The 23,641-nt window shown below is 42.1% G+C and overlaps 1 protein-coding gene across 2 annotated transcripts in view; it reads left to right on the top strand.

Moving 5' to 3' along the window:
- The first annotated feature begins 2,102 nt into the window (after positions 1-2,102).
- LOC126188019 (N-acetylneuraminate lyase-like) overlaps positions 2,103-23,641 on the top strand; it is a 96,702-nt gene continuing 75,163 nt past the window's right edge. The window contains exon 1 of one of the 2 annotated variants that reach the window (XM_049929436.1): positions 2,103-2,180. In XM_049929436.1, the coding sequence (XP_049785393.1) occupies positions 2,142-2,180 (39 nt within the window). In that variant the 5' untranslated portion in view covers positions 2,103-2,141. Of the gene's footprint in view, positions 2,181-2,273; positions 2,425-23,641 lie in introns of those variants that run through there. The other variant, XM_049929437.1, reaches the window with a different exon arrangement.

Below are 23,641 nucleotides of genomic sequence, written 5' to 3'. Positions count from 1 at the left end.
ATTTATAACCAAAAGTGCATTGAATATGGAATGAATGTAGGCCTTTGGCTAAGTTCCAGATCAGTCGGTTACCACAGTCTTTATTTTGTAATCACATTAGTTGATTTTATCAATGAAACTTGACTTCCAACCTAACCTAGACCTCAGGTTATCCTAAATATCAGTCCGTCACCACAACTTAGATTTAGAGGCAGATAGCAATGGGGACATTACCACACTGTTATGGTGAGTTTGAATCACTTTACTTATAAGAACATTGAGCAAATCTCTCACTGGAGGTTAGTTCTCTCCAAAAGTTTTAAACTCGCTGGTTGGTTTGGGTACACAGGTACCATCCCTCTATCTAACAATATTTACAATTGCCTCAATAAAAATAATAGGTACTGCTACTTTAAAATGCTACAACAGATGTGGCAATAACAGTAAAAGGCTGCCCTTTCTGGGTATAATTATCATAATTTTATTTAAAATTCCAACACATCATTACTAATACAATTACAAAACATGAACAGATACTGTGTATGATGGTGTACTGACTATTCATCCACAGCAGTGTTTTTCTTTAACTATGAAGTCACAAACAAGCATTGAATTTCATCCATGTCATGTGCTAGAGGTGACAGAGTCCATAATGAAAGAGCAGCTATTAAGTTGTTTTGAAGGAAATAACCTTACGAAACACAGCATGGCTTTCGGAAGTGTAAGTTGACTACAACAACAGTACTTGACGCTTACAAAAAAAGTCAGGGTTTTGCAGAAATGGAGTCCTTAGCACTGGTAGTCCATAACCTTTGTATGGCATTTGATTGTATCCCACATATGGCCCTGCTCAGCAAGCTAAAATCATATGGTTCTGGGGGAGCTGTTCTACATACTCTCAAATCCCACCTAAATAACAGATGACTCACTGTATCAGTATAAGTAGCAGAATCAGTTGAAATGAAGATAGAAACATCATGTGCCATAGGGTGACATAATAGGGCCCTTGTTGTTCTTAATTTTCGTTAATGACATAGGCTCCAATGGGCACACCTGGCAGTTTGCAGACGACACAACTTCGTTCTCAAAAGGGGAGAATGTACTTCAAGCTGTTCGACAAGTGGACGTCCCATGAGGCCAAGAACTAGATGGAAATTGATGATGACAAAACAAAGAGGATGATATGGAGTCTAAGTGAGACTGAAGCACTGGGTGACACAGCAGCTGTTAAGCTTCTGGGCTTACAGATCATGAGACCTACAGAAAGAGAAATGAAGTTCATCAATACATCACTCACTATAAAGACAGGCCATGATATCAATTAATTAAAAGACAGGGCAGTTTCTGAATGGTGACCTAAAAATTATTTAATGTTTTCTACCTAAGGATATTCAGTCATTACCAGTTGAACAATTTAGGATTAAAATATTTATACCAAAAGACCAATCCTTGTACAGTATAGAAGAATACTTTTCTTGTGATAGAACGGTGTCTACCTGAGCTGCAACTCAGTGCCAATGAAAACAGCAGCAACTCTGTTACTTTGCAACATGATTGTCTTATTATTGTAACGTATATTGTAATCTAGTTCTTAAAAAGATATATGTTTTAAAGTACCCACTTTAGCATCACAGTTTAAATTGAAGGTTTTTTAAAATTAATTTTAATGTGGCAATATTATTGCGAAATTGACGGTGTCTGCCCAGCCATGGCCGCTGAATGGCGAGGAACTGGTAATAAGCGTAATAAATACCGACAACGTTCAGGCGCACTATAACACGCAAACGCAGAGCTTTACCATCAGTCTAAATTACTTTAACATTGATTTCCGCTCGTATTAAAGGCTGCTATATATTACCGTCCGTAGAACAATTCAAATGCGAATTATTCATACTCTACCGATTTTGTGTTCATTTTAAATACTGTAATTTTCCTACGGCTTTATTTCAGTCTCATATTTGATGAAATAGTAGTTTTTTGTGTAGAATCTCTGCAAGCTAGAGACAGAAGACTTCAGGGATTATATTATACAGTATTTCGATGGAGTTAAAAGTCCGGGTGGAAAGTAAAACTATTTCGTCACCAGACACACCACAAGCATAAGAACGAGCACCATGCGCACTCAAACAAAATCTCTGACTGGGTGTTGTGCGTGTACGACGATGTTTTTAGACAAGTTCGCCGCGTGCCGTTCTATAGCAGTGTGTAACTTGTCATTTTCGAATAACAACTAGGCTGAGTATTGTTCAAATACACTTATTTTATTGCTAGTCTTTTCCGTAGGTAGGTACAACATCGGCATTTATCAGTTGGGAAGAAGTTGTTTACACTCCACTGTGACCTTCAGTACTATCAGTGCGTTAAATGCATGTATATAAAACACAGTCCTCTTAAAGGCTGTACCAATTCATTACGGAAAGGGGTCTCGTAAGGACGGCAAGGATGGTAAGAACGGAAATTTACTCTGCTGATTTTGAGTAAATTATTTATACATGCTTTTTGCACGACGCTTCACGTACGGCACTACGGTTTTAGACGATCAGAGGCAGAAAACGAAACATGCAGTACGAGCGAGAAACTACACTATTTGCTGCACGGTCATTGTTAAATATTTGTGTAAAGGAAGGGGGAATGGGGTAGTTTTTGAAGAATTAGAACAAGTACTAATGAAATAGTTGCTAAAATATATGAATTTTTCCGAACAGTTTTTCTACAATCGTCGATGTGAACTGATCACATCAGAAACATATCTGAATGTACTTCCATCTATCGTTCATAAGGTTCAATGAGTTCCAAAATCCGAAAATCAGCCACAGTTCATTAATAAAGCTTACGTGTTTAATTACAATTTTGTATATGCTGCTTGGTATGCATTGTATTAATTCGGAGGAACGCTGTTCGTAAAAGATAATCAGTGCTTTTTAAGGTTCGAACTGGCGCCTGCGCAATTCTACACTTATAAAATTTAGGGACGACTGCTAGCAAGTAAGAATAAGTCATTGTTGTCAATGTAACTAGGTGTCTGCTTAACGCAAAGGCCAATGCAACAATGCTTTTCGCTTAATTGACAAACTGTTTTGGTTGTATCTGCATCCATTTTGTGCAAAGCACCGTGGAATACATGGAAAACGGTACGTCCCGTCGTGTCAGCTGTTAAGTTCTGGTCACATGGGCACCGGCATTGGCGGATTCCACCGACGACCGTCATCGGCCGCCACTTCTGCGCGGTCACAACTCAGCCAGTCTCATTGCCCGAACGGAGATACTTCGGATGACAATCGGTGATGTCAATATCAGTTTCTTCGGTGGCATCAGCAGATTTCCTCATACAAGAAATATAGACTGAGAGAAACAGATAAGCTTAGTCCAAGAAAGTAGTAGTCTGTGGCATCCTAGGTAATTGGGATACACCACCGAATCTGTGAACTGAAATCGCAACAAAGTAGGCAAAAATCTGTATTGGAAATTTTAGACGTAAATTATAACCGAATCTCGATAGTAATTTGTTCAAGTGAATATGGTGACGTATCTTGTGCTTAAAGTTAGGTACTGTCTATAGTGGATCCTTTTTGGGTCCTGGTAGGTGGGTATTAACTGTCTACAAACTATTATTCCTGCTTATTGGTCTTTTTTTGCCAGTAAGATGGTGATTGTGTTATATGGGATGGTTTGCAAACGTGGTGTGTGTTTCCGCTTTTCATTGATTTAGATTTTTAGAGTATCTTATTCTAAAATGTATGTTTGCCTTTTACGCACTAACTGACATGTCCGTTTTGCGGAGTGTTTGTAATCTTGCTCTTCAATATCACCACAAATTATTTCTGGTATGTAATAGAACGTATCTCTCTTCATCTCACATATTCGTAAAACTTGTCTGTTTATTCTAATTTCTTCTAATTTATTCTAGTAAGTTCTTTTCGAGATAGATATAGCTCATTCACATGCATTCGCCGTCTTTTTAATAGCTGCAATGCACCGGTGGTCTAGCACAGAGGCGTCGTGTCATCCATCCGGCCCAAGGAGGTTAACATTGATTCTAAACTACTTAGTAGACCAGATTCTAAGCTGACCTCCTTGATCCCTCCAAAAACTGATGGAGGAGGTCAGATGCCTTGAGACCAAGCTGTCGGCCGATGTTATCTGGCGGCCTCTGGCAATTGAGTCTGCCGACAGTTGTCGGTGCCATTCGAAATACAGTCTAAGCTGTCCTCTCACGGGACGTGAAAACGCAATTGGGCAAGGAGCTGGTGACGTGACAGCGTGGATTTCCGCGTTCGACTACACTGCAAAGCGCGCAATGAAGAATCTGGCATGTCAGATTTTTGCCTCGTGGAGAAGAACATGGCCAATGAGACACAACGTCGGTTTTACGTTAGAAGCAGAATTTAGTTGCCGCCATATCGTTTGCAATTAACCTCCATATTTTGTGTTTTTCTTCAGTATAGAGTACGTGTTATGAATATTAGCTATTTCAAAACATCAGAAAAATTGAGGATTTCTCAAAATCGCGTCGGTTTAGGTAGGATCTGTTATAACAAAATGATAGGTGACTATATACCAGTAGTTAAAGGCTTCCCCTATTTGATGATTTTAGTGTTATAACTTGTGTGCTATAAAATATACCACTTCCGTGCTATGGGACAGTGATGATCTATCAGAAGCTCGTCCTTTTGGTACAATTTGTTGTAATTAAATATCAAATGTGACAGTTCCAGATGCATCCATTACATAGTACGTACCATGTACTGAGACGCGGACTGTCATGTCGAAGCCACAGGGTAGTTACGTGAGCTGTATAGAGAAAGGTAGTAGTTCGTGTCAAGCTCATTCCAGTATTTTTACCTTTTTTACACGTTTCAGTTTTTTCTTATTAATTTAACAGAAGTATTATATGCAGTAAGCGATGTTATTTATTATAAATAATGTATTTACTACAATTCTTGTTCCAACGATTGGAATGTTTCTCCAGTGGCCAGAAATTTTAACGTTACTTCTATTCTATATCAGGAAGTAAACAAAAGTTATACACTGGAAGTTTTTGATGGTTCAAAATGGTTCAAATGGCTCTGAGCACTATGGGACTTAACATCTGTGTCATCAGTCGCCTAGAACTTAGAACTACTTAAACCTAACTAACCTAAGGATATCACACACATCCATGCCCGAGGCAGGATTCGAACCTGCGACCGTAGCGGTCACGCGGTTCCAGACTGAAGCGCCTAGAGCCGCACGGTCACACCGGCCGGCCGAAGTTTTTGATACAATAAAACTTACTGTGAAATAAATATACAAATCTCTTGGTTTTATGGACTGCCTTATGTTTGTATCTTGCCGGTAAATATCTTTCTTATGCCGGTAAATATCTTTCTTAGTGATGCTGAGCAGCACTGTATCTCCTCTTCCATTAAAATGAAATTACGAAACAAATTTCGAACTTGAAATCTGTATGATTAAGTACGTAACTTTGGAGAGCTGGTGGCCAATACAACAATGAGAATAGGGATATTAACTTCTGTAAAGTGACATTAGATGCGATTCTTTAACTGCACTCTGGTGAGGAAAGGTATGGGATAGCGATATGCACATATACATATGGCGGTAGTATCGTGTACTCAAGGTATAAAAGGCCAGTGCATTGGCGAAGCATTTAGTACTCTGGTGATTTACATGAAAAGATTTCTGACCATTATGGCTGTAACACGGAAACTAACAGACTTTGAACGTGGAATGACAGTTGGAGCTAGACAAAGGGGCATACCATTTCGAAAATCGTTAGGGAATTCAATATTTCGAGATCCGCGATGTCAAGAGAGTGCCAAGAATACCAAATTTCGAATATTACCTCTCGCAATATTACCAACGCACTGACTGATGGACTTCACTTACCGACCAATAGCAGTGGCCTTTGCGTAGCATTGTCAGTGCTAACAGACAAGCAACACTGCGTAAGTAACTGCAGAAATCAATGTGGGTCGTATGATGAATGTATCCCTTAGGACAGTGCGGCGAAATTCGGCTTAACCGCCGGTAGCGGCAGACGACTAATGTGAGTGCCTTTGCTAGTAGCATGACATCACCTGCAGCCCTCTCCTGGTCTCGTGACCATATCTATTGGACCCTAGACTAGTGGGAAACTGTGGCCTGGTCAGATGAGTCTCGATTTCAGGTGGTAAGAGCTGATGGTAGGGTTCGAGTGTGGTGCAGACCCCACAAAGCCATGGACCCAAGTTGTCAGAAAGACACTGTGCAAGTTGGTGATGGCTCCATGATAGTATGGGCTGTGAATGGACTGCATCTGAGAACTATGGGACTTAACATCTGTGGTCATCAGTCCCCTAGAACTCAGAACTACTTAAACCTAACTAACCTAAGGACATCACACACATCCATGCCCGAGGCAGGATTCGAACCTGCGACCGTAGCAGTCGCGCGGTTCCGGACTCAGCGCCTAGAACCGCTAGACCACCGCGGCCGGCGATATCAAGGTTTCCGAAGGTATTGTCATATTTGCTATTTTCTGTATTTATGCCTGCATATCACGAAAATGCAGTTTCAGTTTTGCACCGAATGAAGGACCCCTCCAAAATGCATCGTTTTAACTACAATTTGTCATGCTACAATGGCAGGAAATCAGACTTCAGTATATAAAACCTTCACGAGCACATAATAGTTACTATACGTCTTTAATGTGTATGTCTATCATGTATGACGAACAGTGATAATAAGCAAAAAAATTGGAATTCTACTGACTTACGTAGCAAAAATGAACTTTTGAGAATTGAAATGACGGTGGAGTGAGGGTATTTCTCCTTTTTTGCATCAAGGTAATGTGTGGCTTTTTTTTAATACGGAAAGAAACGATAGCCACAACCATTTTTTGGTTTCGCATTACCTTTAACTATTGTTCTGTGTCTCTTTGAATGAATTCTGCTGTGGTGGCATTGCGAAATGGCTGAGTTATACACCAAAGTGAAAGTGGCCAGAAAACTTCGAACTTGGAGCTATGACACGCGTCAGATTGGCGAGTTACCACAATCTGCAATATTTTCAAGGACGAAAGTCTTCTGTTTTTATTTTCTGATACAATCTTTTCAGTCTCTGTACATCCTTCGAGTAATTACATTAATCACACATAATCATTCATCAAGTCATAGGACCTTTGTGATTATTATAAAATAAGTACAGTGGTTTGTAAAACTGTATAATACGGATGAAATGACTCAGATGATCATATATAAATCTGAGTTACAGGCGACTAATGCTCTAATATGTCTATATGGACAGTTCCACAAATAAGTGTACGCCATAATTTTAAATGTAACGTCCGCCGCGACGTCTCTGGCAGTATCTCGAATCTGTAATCAATGCGCTTTTGTACAGTGTGAGAGTTGAATGCTTTGTTTTGTCAGTTGCAGTTTAAAATGAGTGCAAAATATCTGAAGCGTCACGAGCCAGTGTTCCTCGTAAATCATCCAAAGGGACCAAAGCTTTCGTATGGAGCTGCTGCTAAAATTCTTAGAAAGTCAAAGACATTCGTTGCGAAGCGGGTCAAACCAGATTTAGAGGTTGGAAACGTGGATGATTTACCGGAGAGAGGGCTACGGTAATGGAAATGAACGTTTGGCGTCATTGACCGGGAGGTCCCTTGCGGGGCAGCTCTGGCCGTCTTGGTGCAGGTATTCATTCGACGCCACATGGGCGACCTGTTCGCCGGATGAGGATGAAACGATGATGAAGACAGAAAACCCCAATCCCTGAGCGGAGAAAATCCCCTACCCAGCCGGGAATTGAACTCGGGGCCGTAGGACGGCAATCTGTCACGCTGACCACTCAGATATCGGCGCGGACAGGGCTAAGGTGCTAAGCTGTAATCGATAATGGCGGTGATTGGATTAACTATTAGGTAATTGTGCAATTAGTAATACATGTATTTTCATGCAAACATATAATAGGGTCGTTTATTTCATACAGATAACGGTGTACACTTTCTTGTGAGACTGACTGTACATTCAAACATATTGATTGTCTGTACAATCCCGCACTACAAAATTTGTCCACCCCTTGTCTCATAAATATGTGGGCACCAAAGTCCATAGGGTGACATAAGTTAGCCGTATGATTTAATGCCTTCATTACAGAATCTCCCGACATTAATCAACATGTAAAGCGCCCCTTACTTGTATGATGACTATTATTAGACTTTTGTGCTACTTACCTACGAAAAGTAATTTTTCCTCCTAGACGAATTTCCATTTGCATCTGTAGCTGCAACAATTCAGCACCATTGCCGTTATCAATAAATGGAAGTATGAAAACAGGACATATAATTATGTGTAATTTTAAGTTCTGGTCTTAGCGCAAAATGTAAACAATTATTTCTTAACAATATGACATGACTGTTTCGTTTCGATTTAGTACCCTAAGCTCACTCCATAGATATTCCTATGCTATGCTCTCATCCTAGGAGTCATTGTGCCGCGTGCTCTGCTCTCCTCCTGTTTTAGCGATCAAGAAGCAGTTTACACACTGCATGCGTTGTGAAGGAGGTGATAACGTTGCTGACTCATTGTGACGTGGGGTCTACAAGATATCTGGAGAGTTGAGGACCTGAACCCGTGGCATGGTTCCAGGGTTTGGTTCTGGGTGGAGAGGGGCTTTCCCATTGTGTTACTTCCCTCCTCTCCCCCAAGCCCGAAATATAATTTTCCGTCATCTGTCACTCGCTTCCGCTTTTAACGTGCCACAGATGGCTATTGTTTTCTAAATAATAACAAAAAACGGTTTGATGTAGTAATGTTTTCATTAGTAACAAGAACATTTATAAAAATTTTAATATAATAATAATAATTTGAACACATCAGTGATTATTAAATACCTTTAATATGACTTTCAAACAACCATAATAACAACAAAAAAAAATGGCTCTGAGCACTATGGGACTTAACAGCTATGGTCATCAGTCCCCTAGAACTTAGAACTACTTAAACCTAACTAACCTAAGGACAGCACACAACACCCAGCCATCATGAGGCAGAGAAAATCCCTGACCCCGCCGGGAATCGAACCCGGGCGTGGGAAGCGAGAACGCTACCGCACGACCACGAGATGCGGGCCCATAATAACAACACTCTCTCACAACTCTGACAACGTCATAATTTACACAGTATGAAATCAAAGTGACTCCTGTACATAGGAAGGGTAAAAGAACGGATCCGCAAAATTACAAACCGGTATACGTAACGTTGGTTTGCTGCACAGTCTTTGAATGTAATAAATTTTCTTGAGACCGAGAAGCTAATGTTCACGAATCAACACGGTTTTAGAAAGCATTGCTCGTGCGCAGCTCAGCTTTCCATTTTTCACATGATATACTGCGAACTGTGGATGTACAGCAGGCAGATCCCATATTTCTGGAAAGCATTTACATGGTGCCGCACCGACGACAGTTAAAGAAGCTAGGAGCATACGGAATAGTTCTCAGACGAGTGCCTCGAAGACTTTTTAAGTAATGGGACACAGTATGTTGTTCTCGACGGCGAGTGTTCATCAGAGACAAGGGTATCATCAGGAGTCTCTAGACACATAAATGATGTGGTAGACAGGGCGGGCAGCAATCGGCGGCTTTTTTCTGATGATGCTGTGGTGTACGGGAAGAAGTCGTCGCTGAGTAACTGTAGGAGGATACAGGGTGATTTAGACAAAACTTCTAGTTGGTGTGATGAATGGCAGCTAGCTGAAAACGCAGAAAAATTTAAGTTAACCTTCCGTTCCTCACGCGAAAATTCGTGACGTCACTCGCGCGGATGACTGGTGTCATCCACAAAGCAAGTGGTCTATTTGTACACTTTGAACGGTCTTTATGACTAGTTTTATGATTTTTTATTAGATCTAAATAAAATACATTTAATATTTGTACACAGTATAATATATTCTAACGTTTGAAACAGTTTGACCGTTCGAAGAACAATGTCTTCAGCTGAATTACTGGCATTACATGGTCCCTCTTGTTGCTTACCGATGTACGGTTCTAAATTTAAAGTATAAGTTGGTTTTACATCAACCAAAGCAAACGCTTTTAACCCATACTTTGCTGGTTTGCTAGGAATATATTGCCTGAACGGGCAGTTTCCTCTAAAGGCCAAAAGCTGTTGGTCAACAGTAAGATATTCACTAGGTGAAAAATATTTTTGGCAATTGTTCGTTAATAGTTCAAGTACCTCTCTGATAGCTCTGATAGCAGCCAACTTGCCAATCTCTCTGCGAACACCTCTATCACGGATATTATCAGACCTCAGACATCTCAACAGAAACCTGAATCGGTATTCACTTATGCATAAATAACATGATTCAAGTCCGTTTCCCTTTGAGTTAATACCACAATTTCGATATACGCTTCCTAGAACATCTCAAAGATCCACATAGATATAACAAACCAATGAAAGCTCTGATCTCTATCGCATCTGTTTCTTTAGCGTCCCTTTCCCTAGAGAAGTTACCACGGACTTAATTGATGTATATATTAGTGCATGTTACGTTAATGCTTATTATGTTTTCATCCAAGAACAAAGGCAGAATTTCTATTTCGCCTTTTTTATACGAGCTTGATTGTTTGGTCCAGGCAAATGCGTAATAAAATTACAAGATCTGCTTCTAACACTGGTAGGATATTTATTTTTCCCCTGTTTAGTTATTCCATCTTTCCGTAAAAAATGCATCCTGTTGAGTTACTTCTTCCTGTGATTCATATGCATCATTTTCTGACTCTTCTTGTTCTGTTCCTGAATCATGACGGCTTTCATGAACAGACTCCTCAGTCTCTGAGTCAGCACTATCACTGTGAGCATCTTCATCACTCAGCTCATTGAACCATTCCAACAATACATTAGGATCTCTACTAAACTCTGTCTGAGGTTTTTTGCCTTTGAGATTTCTTCCACAATGTAAAAATAAAGAGAATACTAGGTAACATGGAAGGTAATTGCAATCAGTTTCAGTACGTCTAAATTTACGCACACGAAAGATCGATTGAATCTAGGAAAGCAATAAAGTAATACAGTATTACTTACAAGGGAACCTCCCCGTCGCACCCCCCTCAGATTTAGTTATAAGTTGGCACAGTGGATAGGCCTTGAAAAACTGAACACAGATCAATCGAGAAAACAGGAAGAAGTTGTGTGGAACTATGGAAAAAAATTAGTAAAATATACAAACTAAGTAGTCCATTTCAAGATAGGCAACATCTAGGAGACTGGCAGTCAAGGAGCGCCGTGGTCCCGTGGTTAGCGAGAGCAGCTACGGAACGAGAGGTCCTAGGTTCAAGTCTTACCTCGAGTGAAAAGTTTAATTTTTTATTTTCAGTTTATGTGACAAACTCTTATGTTTTCATCACTTTTTTGGGAGTGATTATCACATCCACAAGAAAACCTAAATCGGGCAAGGTAGAAGAATCTTTTTACCCATTCGCTAAGTGTACAAGTTAGGTGGGCCGACAACATATTCCTGTCATGTGACGCACATGCCGTCACCAGTGTCGTATAGAATATATCAGACGTGTTTTCCCGTGGAGGAATCGGTTGACCTATGACCTTGCGATCAAATGTTTTAGGTTCCTATTGGAGAGGCACGTCCTTTCGTCTACTAATCGCACGGTTTTGCGGTGCGGTCGGAAAACACAGACACTAAACTTATTACAGTGAACAGAGACGTCAATGAACAAACTGACAGATCATAACTTTGCGAAAATAAAGAAAGTAAAACGTTCAGTTGGGGGAATACTTGAACCAAGGACCGCTCACTCCGCAGCTACTCACGCTAACCACGGGACCACAACGCTGCTGAACTCAGACTCTCCTGAATGTTGCTTATGTTGCGCATGGGCTACTCAGTTTGTATATTTTATTAATTTTTTTCGTAGTTCCATACAACTTCTTCCTGTTTTCTCGATTGATATGTGTTCAGTTTTTCAAGGCCTATCCACAGTGCCAACTTATAACTAAATCTGAAGGGGGTGCTATGGGGAGGTTCCCTTGTTAGTTTCAGATTGTGGCAGCAGAGCTCGCGCGGATGACAATTGTCCTCCAGACTATAATAATGTTTCATAAACAACGTGTCTTTCGTAACTGAAAGACAACAATGATTGGAGCTAACGGCCGAAGAGTTAACAGAAAGATACTGAAAATGGCGCAAACTCAATCCAGCCCTGTCGAACAAAATGGAGCGGGAAAGTCATGTGGATGACGAGTGTCATCCGCGCGAGCAACGGAGGATAAATGCAAATGAGTAGAATGAACAATCCCATAATGTTTGATTCAGCATCAGTAGTGCGCTGTTTGGCACAGTCATGGCGATTAAATATCTAGGTGTAACATTGCAAAGCAATAAGAAATAGAACAATGTAACGTTTGTAGTAGGGAGGACGAATGGTCAGCTTCAGTTTACTAGAATGATTTTAGAAAAGTGTGGTTTATCTAAAAAGAAGACTGTGTACAGAACAATAGTGCGACCCAGTCTTGAATATTTATCAAGTGTATGGGATCCCCAATCGGACAGATTAAAGAAAGACAGTGAAGCAGTTCAGAGGCTACATAGATCTTTTACCAGTAGGTTCGATCAACATGCAAGTATTACGGAGATGCTTCGCGAACTCAAATGGGAATCTTTGGAGGGAAGACGACGTTCTTTTCAAGGAACACCACTGAGAAAATTTAGAGGACCGGCATTTGAAGCTGACTGCAGGACGATTCTTCTGCTGCCAACACACACTTCGCTTAAAGGCCAGGAAGGTAAGATAAGAGAAATTAGGGCTCATACAGTGGCATACAGACGGTCATTTCTCCCTCGATCTATTTGCGAGTGGAACGGGAAAGGAAATCACTCGTAATGGTACAGGGTACCCTCCGCTATACGCAATATGGTGGCTTGCGGAGTATTGATTTAGATGTAGAAGTGTACACGCCCCATTATCAGTGTTTGACTGGGCATTTCGATGGTGAAGACAAATCTGCAGATTGCGGCTATTCAGTCATGTAATTGTGGAGGGGATTGCTCTTTCTTTGAGTCGCTTCCGCCTGCATCTTGGAATTTAGTCTTTCTGTAAGTTTGGACAAGTCAGGAAAACTGCTGGTGAATCCTGTGGATGCCTTGGGAAGATGGAGGGAATATTTTGAAGAGTTGCTCAATGTAGATGAAAATGCGATCAGTAATGTTTCAGATTTCGAGGTAGAATGGGATAGGAATGATGATGGAAATAGGATCACATTTGAGGAAGTGGAAAAAATGGTCAATAGATTGCAGTGCAATAAAGCGGCTGGGGTGGATGAAATTAAGTCGGAACTCATCAAATACAGTGGAATGTCAGGTCTTAAATGGCTACACAGGATAATTGAAATGGCCTGGGAGTCGGGACAGGTTCCATCAGACTGGACAAAAGCAGTGATCACACCAATCTTTAAACATGGAAACAGAAAAGATTGTAACAACTACAGAGGTATCTCTTTAATCAGCGTTGTGGGTAAAATCTTCTCAGGTATTGTTGAAAGGAAAGTGCAAGTATTAGTTGAGGACCAAGTGAATGAAAATCAGTGTGGGTTTAGGCCTCTTAGAGGTTGTCAGGACCAGATCTTTAGCTTACGGCAAATAATGGAGAAGTGTTATGAGTGGAACAGGGAATTGTATCTATGCTTTATAGATCTAGAAAAGGCATATGACCGGGTTCCTAGGAGGAAGTTATTGGCTGTTCTACAAGATTATGGAATACGAGGCAAACTTTTGCAAGCAATTAAATGTCTTTACATGGATAGTCAGGCAGCAGTTAGAGTTGACGGTAAATTGAGTTTATGGTTCAGAGTAGTTTCAGGGGTAAGACAAGGCTGCAACCTGTCTCCACTGTTGTTCATATTATTCATGGATCATATGTTGAAAACAATAGACTGGCTGGGTGAGATTAAGATATGTGAACACAAAATAAGCAGTCTTGCATATGCGGATGACTTAGTTGCGATGGCAGATTCGATTGAAAGTTTGCAAAGTAATATTTCAGAGCTAGATCAGAAATGTAAGGACTATGGTATGAAGATTAGCATCTCCAAACCGAAAGTAATGTCAGTGGGAAAGAAATATAAACGAATTGAGTGCCAAATAGGAGAATCAAAGTTAGAACAGGTGGACGGTTTCAAGTACTTAGGATGCATATTCTCACAGGATGGCAACATAGTGAAAGAACTGGAAGCGAGGTGTAGCAAAGCTAATGTAGTGAGCGCTCAGCTACGATCTACTCTCTTCTGCAAGAAGGAAGTCAGTACCAAGACTAAGTTATCTGTGCACCGTTCAATCTTTCGACCAACTTTGTTGTATGGGAGCGAAAGCTGGGTGGATTCAGGTTACCTTATCAACAAGGTTGAGGTTACGGATATGAAAGTAGCTAGGATGATTGCAGGTACTAGCAGATGGGAACAATGGCAGGAGGGTGTCCACAATGAGGAAATCAAAGAAAAACTGGGAATGAACTCTATAGATGTAGCAGTCAGGGCGAACAGGCTTAGATGGTGGGGTCATGTTACACGCATGGGAGAAGCAAGGTTACCCAAGAGACTCATGGATTCAGCAGTAGAGGGTAGGAGGAGTCGGGGCAGACCGAGGAGAGGGTACCTGGATTCGGTTAAGAATGATTTTGAAGTAATAGGTTTAACATCAGAAGAGGCATCAATGTTAGCACTGAATAGGGGATCATGGAGGAACTGTATAAGGGGGCTATGCTCCAGACTGAACGCTGAAAGGCATAATCAGTCTTAAATGATGATGATGATGATGTAAGTTTCCCTTTCTGTCTTACCTTACTCAGCTTCCTGTAGTTTATCAGTACTATCTGTGGACCCACGAGTATTATCAAGTTCGTTGGTGACAACAGATATGATCAGCCCGTGAATTGGCACCTTTCCAGGCTTAAGCGTTCTCTCCCACTGATCAGGCCAAAAACCCATCCACATGGGAAGAAACTGAGAAGTATCGTGTGTTAAATACAGCTTGTAATTTTCTGGAGATCGTTTCCATTTTCTGCACTCTTAGAATTCATGCTACTTCATTATCCGAAAGTTCGGTGAGAGTTTTTGAACTGATATACACCGATGAGCAAAAACATTGCGGCCCCCTGCTTAATGGCGCCTTGGTCCATCTTCGGAACGCAACATTCAAGCCATCCTGCGTGGCATAGATTCGACAAGTATTTGGCAGGTTTCCGGAAGTATGTTGCACTAGATGTGTGCGCACAGGTTTCACATTTCCTATTCATCACGGGCCACTGGTGTGTGGATGCAGAACTGCAAGTGGTAGCAACTCACATGTGTTCCGTCGAAATCACTTCAGAGAATTTTGAGGCCAATATATCAGCTTGAGTTCTCTATCATGCCTCTCAGACCAGTGTAACACGTTTCTAACGTTGTGACATGGGGAGTTATCCAGATGGAAGAGTCATCGCCGTCAGGGAAGACGTCAAGAACGAAAGGAATGCAGCTGGTCTGCAATAATGTTCAGCGGACCACATTTGTCATGGTACCTTTTATTACTACCATAAATCCAATGGAAGCCCAGGTGAATGTCTCCCATAAGATAAAGCTGCCTCCATCACGTTGCGTCCATGTTTCAAGCAGTTGTTCGCTTGGATAATGGCGCATCCTCATACTACCATCGATCTGATGTAAGAAGAAATGTGGTTCATCAGACCAAGTGAAATGTTTCCTTTTCTCATGGTCCAGTCTCGATGGTCTTATGCCCAATGCAATCGTAATTGACGGTGTCGTTGGGTCAACATGGAAATAAGTACGGATCATCTGCTGTGGAGTCCCATGCTCAACAACGTGCACTGAAAAGTGTGTTCCAAAACACTTGTACCTCCACCAGCATTATACTCAGCCATCAGATCTGCCACAGATCGCCAATACGTATCCTGTGCTTTAAAGAGCTGACAAGCTCTGACCTCCAATTCCTGTGTTGAGGCGTGGACGTCTAACACCTTGCCATCTATGCGTGATTCCACCGTCCTTCAATCACTTTCCATCAATGCTCGTGACAGTAGCAGGCGAACAGCCGACCAGCTTCGGTGTTTCCGAGATACTCGTTCCGAGGTGCTAGGCTATAACAATGTACCCTTTATTGCTTATGGTGAAGAATTATCCCCATTTGTCTCTGCTTCTATGATGGTGATTTGATAAGTCTGGTAAAAGACTAAGAAAAATGTTTGTTTCGTGAACAACTCACCTTCTGTTTGACATGGTCTCCATTGAGGGATATACAGTTTGTCCATCGATTCTCCAACTTTTTCATCCCATCGAGAAAATATGTTTTGCCAAACTCTGCAAAATACTCGTTGACTGCAAATCATTTTCTCATTTGATGAAAATTTCTCCCCAGAAAGCCGAAGTTCCAAGGTAGGGAACAGAACGAAGTCGCTTGGGACTAAGTGTGGAAAATAGGGCGGATGAGGAACCAACTCAAACCCAATTCACACACTTTCGCCATTGTTATCGCTGACGTGTGTGATGCTGCATTATCCTGACAAAAGAGCACTGTTTTGCTGGCCAACTTTGGACTGTTTTCAGCCAAGCATAATAGCGTCCAGTTATGGTTCAGTCTTTCTCCAAGTAACCTGCGAGCATTAATCCTTGGCAATCCAAAATGCTCTTTGCCTTCTTCGGTGCTGTTTTGACTGCCATTATAATTCTGGTGTGTGGTGATGGATCGAGGTTTCATCACAGTCACAAATCAGCGCTAAATGTCTTGCAGATTGCGATTAAACATCGCCAGACATCGTGTTGATATGTTGTACCGGATGCACTTTTGGTCGACTCAGAAATCGCTGCAATCAACCTGCACACAGCTTCTCCATAGCCAATTCTCCATCCAGCATATTATACACTCATTTGGTTGAGATGCCTGCAGTCTCAGAAATATATTAATTTTTATTTGGCGATCTTGCATTACTTTAGCGTGGATGTCACAATGGTTTCTTTCGTAAAGAGCTCAACTGGACGACAGGAGTGCGTTTCGTCTTCGGTGCTTCTCTGACCATGTTTAAATTCATTAATTCAAAAGTAAATGGTCGTTAGTGATGGTGCAAAGCTCGCGTGAGCGTCATCGAATTCTGTTTTGATTTGTGTAGTAGTCCAACCCTTCAAACGAAAATGTTTAGCAACAGTACGAAACTTGGTTTTCTCCATTTTCAATCCCAGTGGTCATATTGAACAATTCAGACGGCTGTGAACAATTCAGTACACTGTTGGAATTCTTTATACGATTCTTGGAATAACCAAGCTTACCAACGGTTCAATATGGGACTTCACATCTGAGGTCATCAATCCCCTGGACTTAGAACTACTTAAACCTAACTAACCAAAGCACATCAAACACATCCATGCCCGAGGCAGGATTAGAACCTGCGACCGTAGCAGAAGCGCGGTTCCGCACTGAAGCGCCTAGAACCACTCGGTCACAACGGCCGGCCAACCTTACCAGTCATGAAGACGCAACAAATATGTTCCATTCTTTCATGGAAATTTACCAGTCTTATCAAACCATCTTTGTATATTTCCTAACCGCGTGTCGCACAAGCAACGCCACCACCTGGAATTCAGTCTCGCGATGGGCGGTAATCGTAATGTATTGGCACATCAATATACGTAAGGGAGAAGTCGTGACAGCTGCCAATACTGATCAATGGACGTTCAACAGCCATCCACGAGATTTAGAGGTTGACAAAATGATGCATTGTTTCGCAACTTATATCGTCTGTCTCTAGTATCTGTATGACTCATCTATGAGGAAGACCGACAGGTAAGGTAAGGGCAAAAGGAAACTGGCCTTTAACTTCCCGTTGACGATGAGCTCGTTATATGTATCTTATTCATTATGGACGTCGAACCCGCAACTGTGGTTAAAATAGCTGATATCATTAGAGAAAATGCACAAGCTGTGACTGGAAAAAAATTGGGCATGAAATCTGCTGTTAACTTGAAAGCAATGCAACGAAACGTTCCTCACAACTGATTTGGGAAAACCAAGAAAATCCGGTTCAGGATGACTGAACGGAACTAGTGTCTCACTCTCGCCCGGATGTTTCATTCCATACAAACAGCCGTCATGTACTATTACCACAATCAGTGTGACCTGTAGTTAGTGGGAAAGAAGTACCAATCGCATGTGTACTTTTCGACGCAACTTTACTCATCAATCACAATGCATCAACATACATTAAGGCTCGTTCCTCGTAGAGACTTTTTTCCGTGCTTCTTACACCTGGTGATGGCATACCTAAGTTTGTGCTAATGTCTAGGCCCTACCGTATGGAAAGTAAGTGACTTCTGTACCCCGCGGGGAGAAGATTGCTATTCATTTGTTGCTGCTGTTGAGTACCGAAATGAAAAGTGATCTCATACAGTGTATCGTAACTTCCACCGATAAAATACTATGACGTTGGCACAGACTTTGGTAATCAGTTAACTTTATGAAACAAGTTCTCGTTCCACCGCTGGCCAAATACTAGTGATGGAAATTTGTTCCACCAAAGGAGGGTTTCAGGCCAGTTACCTACTAATTTATCTCTGCCACAGGGGCATGTACTAGCGGCTTCAGCCACGGCAACGATGATGACATCGCAGTCACATGCTATACCAAAGCATCATGAATGCGTTCCTGTAAAGTGGCAGCTGTCTCTGACTCAATTACTCATCAGTCTGCATTACAGAGACAAAATAACTCTTCACGACTAATAGTACACAGCATTTTAACTGATACACTGCACCAGCTGAGACCACAGCAATAGATCCACAGAATCTGTCAAGTTTTGGCTGTTAATCACGGGAGACTAAGCGTTTCATTTACTTTTGCGTTTTTAGACGTCACGATTCACGATTTAAAGAAAATTACTTAGACTACATTAACTGAATTCTAAGATGACTTGTTCATCATGGCAGCTTCGTAAGCTGTTTTCATAGTAACTGAGCGCGTGTTTCCTCTCCATCAACATCTCTCTTGATAGCATTGGCAAAATCTACTGAGCAATCACAGCTCTTCGTTTCACTGGTATATCGATGCTGTTGTCGACTGTAGAGGTACAGTTAACGCTAAGATCTGCATCTATACTGCCTGGCAAAAAATGAAGCACCCAGAAGGGGAGGAAGAAACGAAATGAAACTTCGTGGGTTGAGAGGGTATGTGATGTTATCTCAATGATTACAAATTGGAGTCGGCTTTACAAAGAACTTGGCAGTTACCGCCCACTTATCAGTATGCACGCACTAATTCAGTTGGGATGTGTAGAGTCTTGTAGCACAACGAAGCAAGGGAGAGGACGTTGTTATGGGTGGCCAGTATCGTCTTTCTACAACATAAATTCACACATAAATTAACATGGTTCTTTATTTAGATGAGTGGCAACGGCGTTGCCGCATTGGATACACGCCGGCACGGTTGCTCAGCGTGTTCGGTCAGAGGGTTAGCTGTCTTCAGTAATAAAAAAACTGAGTTAATCGATCAACGACGAAGTTAAAAGGGTGTCTTACGACGTCCGCCCCGAGCGGATGAAAAGAACAAAAGCAAACAAAATGAGATTTAAAAAAGAAAAGAAAAAAAATACACCGGTTCCCGCCAGATCACCGAAGTTAAGCGCTGTATGGCGTGGCCGGCACTTGGATGGGTGACTATCTGGGCCGCCATGCGCTGTTGCCATTTTTCGGGGTGCACTCAGCCTTGTTAAGCCAATTGAGGAGCTACTCGTCCGAATAGTAGCGGCTCCGGTCACAGACAACCATCATAACGATCGGAAGAGCGGTGTGCTGACCACACGCCCCTCCTATCCGCATCCTCAGTGAGAATGACACGGCGGTCGGATGGTCCGGATGGACCACTTGTGGCATGAAGACGGAGTGCTTTTTTTATTTACATGAACATTTACTTAACTAGCATAAAGTCCATGTGTTGTGGTACAAGATCATCAGTTATAGTCCTCTTGCAGACAATATTGTTAATCTGGTTATTACAAACTTTAGTTTTACTGCTACTACCACTATAGGCACTAATCTGTTCCCTACGTTCTGTCATAATCTGCCATGAACTATACCCGTGCGGTGGTCTAGCGGTTCTAGGCGCGCAGTCCGGAACCGCGCGCCTGCTATGGTCCCAGGTTCGAATCCTGCCTCGGGCATGGATGTGTGTGATGTCCTTAGGTTAGTTAGGTTTAAGTAGTTCTAAGTTCTAGGGGACTGATGACCACAGATGTTAAGTCCCATAGTGCTCAGAGCCATTTGAACCATTTTTTGAACTATACCCGTTTTGCGCGTGGCCTGACTGACGCCAATCTGAAGGAGTGAGTCTATGTGTCGAGGCCGAGCGACTGAGGCCCTCTGGTCAGCGGCGGCGGCCTAAATACAGTACATGCTGTTGAGAGGGCGTTGACGACGTGCTGCTTGTGCGTTGTCCTGTTGAAAAATGGCACCATGATACTGTCGCATCAGAGTTAACACATGGGAATGCAGAATGTCTGTGACATACTGTTGTGCTGTAAGAGTTCCCTCAATCACTACTAGCAATGACCTGAAGAAACGCCCACTGGCTCCCCACAACATGACTCCAGGTGTTAAGACCGCTGGGCCTCTCCTAAACACTGGAAGAACAGGACCTATCTCCCCATATCGCTGCCATACTCACCGACGATGGACATCCGGAATAGTGCAGAACTGTAATTCATTGCTGAAAACAACGTGACCCACTCATCAGAGTTTCATGCTTCCCGGTCAAGACACCACTCCAAAGGCAACCTTCGGGTTGTGATCCTAGTGGCAGTCTACGCATGGGATGGTAATTTCCTAGTCCAGCTGCTCCTAGTCTTCGATCAATGATGTGGGATGAGCCAAGATTTGCAGGGAGCCCATTACGTGCTCTCGGTTGTTATGTGCGGATGTGAAGGGGTTACAATGTGCTTGGTGCACGATATAGCGATCCTCCCTTGTCGTGGTCGGACTTGGTCGACCAGAACCTTGATGACAAGTGTGACTGCCCCCTTCGTTCCCGTGCAGCCTAACATCGGGACACTCACATCCTAAAGCCTCACAGATCTGGAAACTGCACTTGTCGACCAGCTAGCCAAAAAGAGACACGCAATGATGCCCCTTTTAAACTCTCTCAGTTGCTGATAATGCTGTCTCACATGCGTACACAGCATTTCCGTGTCCTTTACAGTGATTACTCAACATCTGACGCTTTTCGCGCCCCATACGTATGCTACTAGGCCTGGGAATAACACAAAACACAAACAAAATTAATGAAAGCTGGTGGCCGTCCTACCTGTAACAAGAAATAGCAACTCTAATCACTTTGATGCCCTCCGATGTCGTGTATGTATACGAAGTTACACTGATATGCAATCATATTTTCTGGAAAATTCACGTTTTCACCTCAGGGAGTGCGCCGGATGGTACTTCTGGTACCACTACATTTTCTAGTTTTCGCTTTTCCATTCATGAATGGTGTTGGGAAGAATGATTGCATTGGTGATATCGTCACTGCGATGTAGCAATCGCAGTACTGTTAGTAACGTAAAAGTTTATTTCCATCTGGATCGAAAAGTGTTTCATTTAACACATGGCCGGTTTCACTTCTTTATGCACCGTAATTAAATGTAAAATCGAGACGGAAATAAACTAATATGTTACAAAGGAATGCTTGTAAACCTCCTTATGAGCTCTTATTCCCCTGGTATTTTCGTCGTGGTCATTTTGCAACTCGTATGCGATAGGAAGTGATATTTTGCTCGACTCTTCTTGTAACAGACGCTGTTGGAATTTCAACAGTACACCGTTCTGCTGTGCTCATCTCTCTTGTAGCGTCTGGCGCAGGAATTTCCGAAACGCTGTCGCATCGACTGCACGATCCTTCAGCAGCTCTCTCTAGTACCATGGAAGTTATTTCCTGATGTCTTAAGAGATGTGCTACCGGCCTGTCCCTTCTTCTTGTCAATGTTTTCCATGTATTTCTTTCCTTGCCGATTCTGCAGAGAACCTCCTCATTCCTTACCTTATCAGTCCACCTAATTTTCAACATCTCAAATTTTTCGATTCTGCTCTTTTCCGACTTTCCCACATTCCATGTTTCACTACTATAAAATGATTCTCAGACATTTCTTCCTCATATTAAGGGCTGTGTTGGCACTAGTGACTTCTTTCGGACAGGAATGCCTTTTTTCCAGTGCTTGTCTGCTGTGTCTGTCCTCCTTGGTGAGTCCTTCATGGGTTATTTTGCAGCCTAGGTAGTAGAATCTACTTAATTTCATCTACTTCGTGATCATCAATCCTGAAGTTAAGTTTCTCGCTGTTCTCATTTCTGCTACTTCTAATTACCTTCGTCTTTCTGCAGTTTACGCTCAGTCCATACACTGTACTCATTAGAGTGTTCATTCATGCAGCAGATCCTGTGATTCTTCTTCACTTTCACTGAGGATAGCAGTGTCATCATCGAATCTTATTATTGACATCCTTTCACCTTGAATTTTAATTCCACTCTTGAACCTTTGGTGTATTTCCATCATTGCTTCGTCGATATATAGATTGGAAACGAGCGTTTGGCGTCATTGGCCGGGAGGCCCCTTACGGGGCAGGTTCGGCCGCCTTGTTGCAGGTCTTATAACTTTCGACGCCACATTGGGCGACCTGCGTGCCGGATGGGGATGAAATGATGATGAAGACAACACAACACTCAGTCCCTGAGCGGAGAAAATCCCCGACCCAGCCGGGAATCGAACCCGGGCCCGTAGGACGGCAATCCGTCACGCTGACCACTTAGCTATCGGGGCGGACGATGTATAGATTAACAATAGATTCAAAAGACTACATTCCTGTCTTACACCCTTTTTAATCTGAGCACTTCCTTCTCGGTCTTCTTTTAGTTCTTTGTTGGGTCTTTTACATGTTGTATGTTACCCGTCCCTCCCTATAGCTTATTCCTATTTTCCTGAGAATTTCGAACATCTTGCACCATTTTACACTGTTGAACGTTTCTAAGGGTCGACAAATCGTATGAATGTGTCTTGATATTTCTTTAGTCTCGCGTCCGTTATCAGCCGCAATGTCATAACTCCCTCTCTGATGCCTTTACATTCCTAACGCCAAAATAATCGTCATCAAACACATCCTCAATTTTCTTTTCCATTCTTCTGTATATTATTCTTGACAGCAACTTGGATGTATGAGCTGTTAAGCTGATTGTGCGATAATTCTCGCACTTGTCAGCCCTTGCAATCTTGGGAATCGTGTGGATGATGCTTTTCCGAAAGTCTGGTGGTACATCGCCAGTCTCATATATTCTACACACCGACGTGAATAGTCCGTTCTATTAATCCAACTAGATGAGGTCCGAGGCTGATAAGCAATATTCAAGAATCCATCGAGCAAGTGTTTTGCAAGCCACCTCTTTCGTGTATGGATTACATTTTCGTAAGTTTTTTTGTTTGTTAATGTTATAAATGCCTAGTTGCGCCGTAGTTCAGACACACGTTAAAGCTGCAGGACCCCGTACACACGGCAGTTTGAAAGTCGGACATAGGCAACGTCATACCATCTCCAATAGGACAATGACTAGTAATGCACTTTCGGGTTGATGACAGCTGAACTTTTCTCCGAAG

Source organism: Schistocerca cancellata, chromosome 5 (assembly GCF_023864275.1).
Source record: "Schistocerca cancellata isolate TAMUIC-IGC-003103 chromosome 5, iqSchCanc2.1, whole genome shotgun sequence".
Lineage (NCBI taxonomy): Eukaryota > Metazoa > Arthropoda > Insecta > Orthoptera > Acrididae > Schistocerca > Schistocerca cancellata.
The sequence above is the reverse complement of the archived record's forward strand: the minus strand, read 5'-3'. Positions and strand labels throughout refer to the sequence as shown.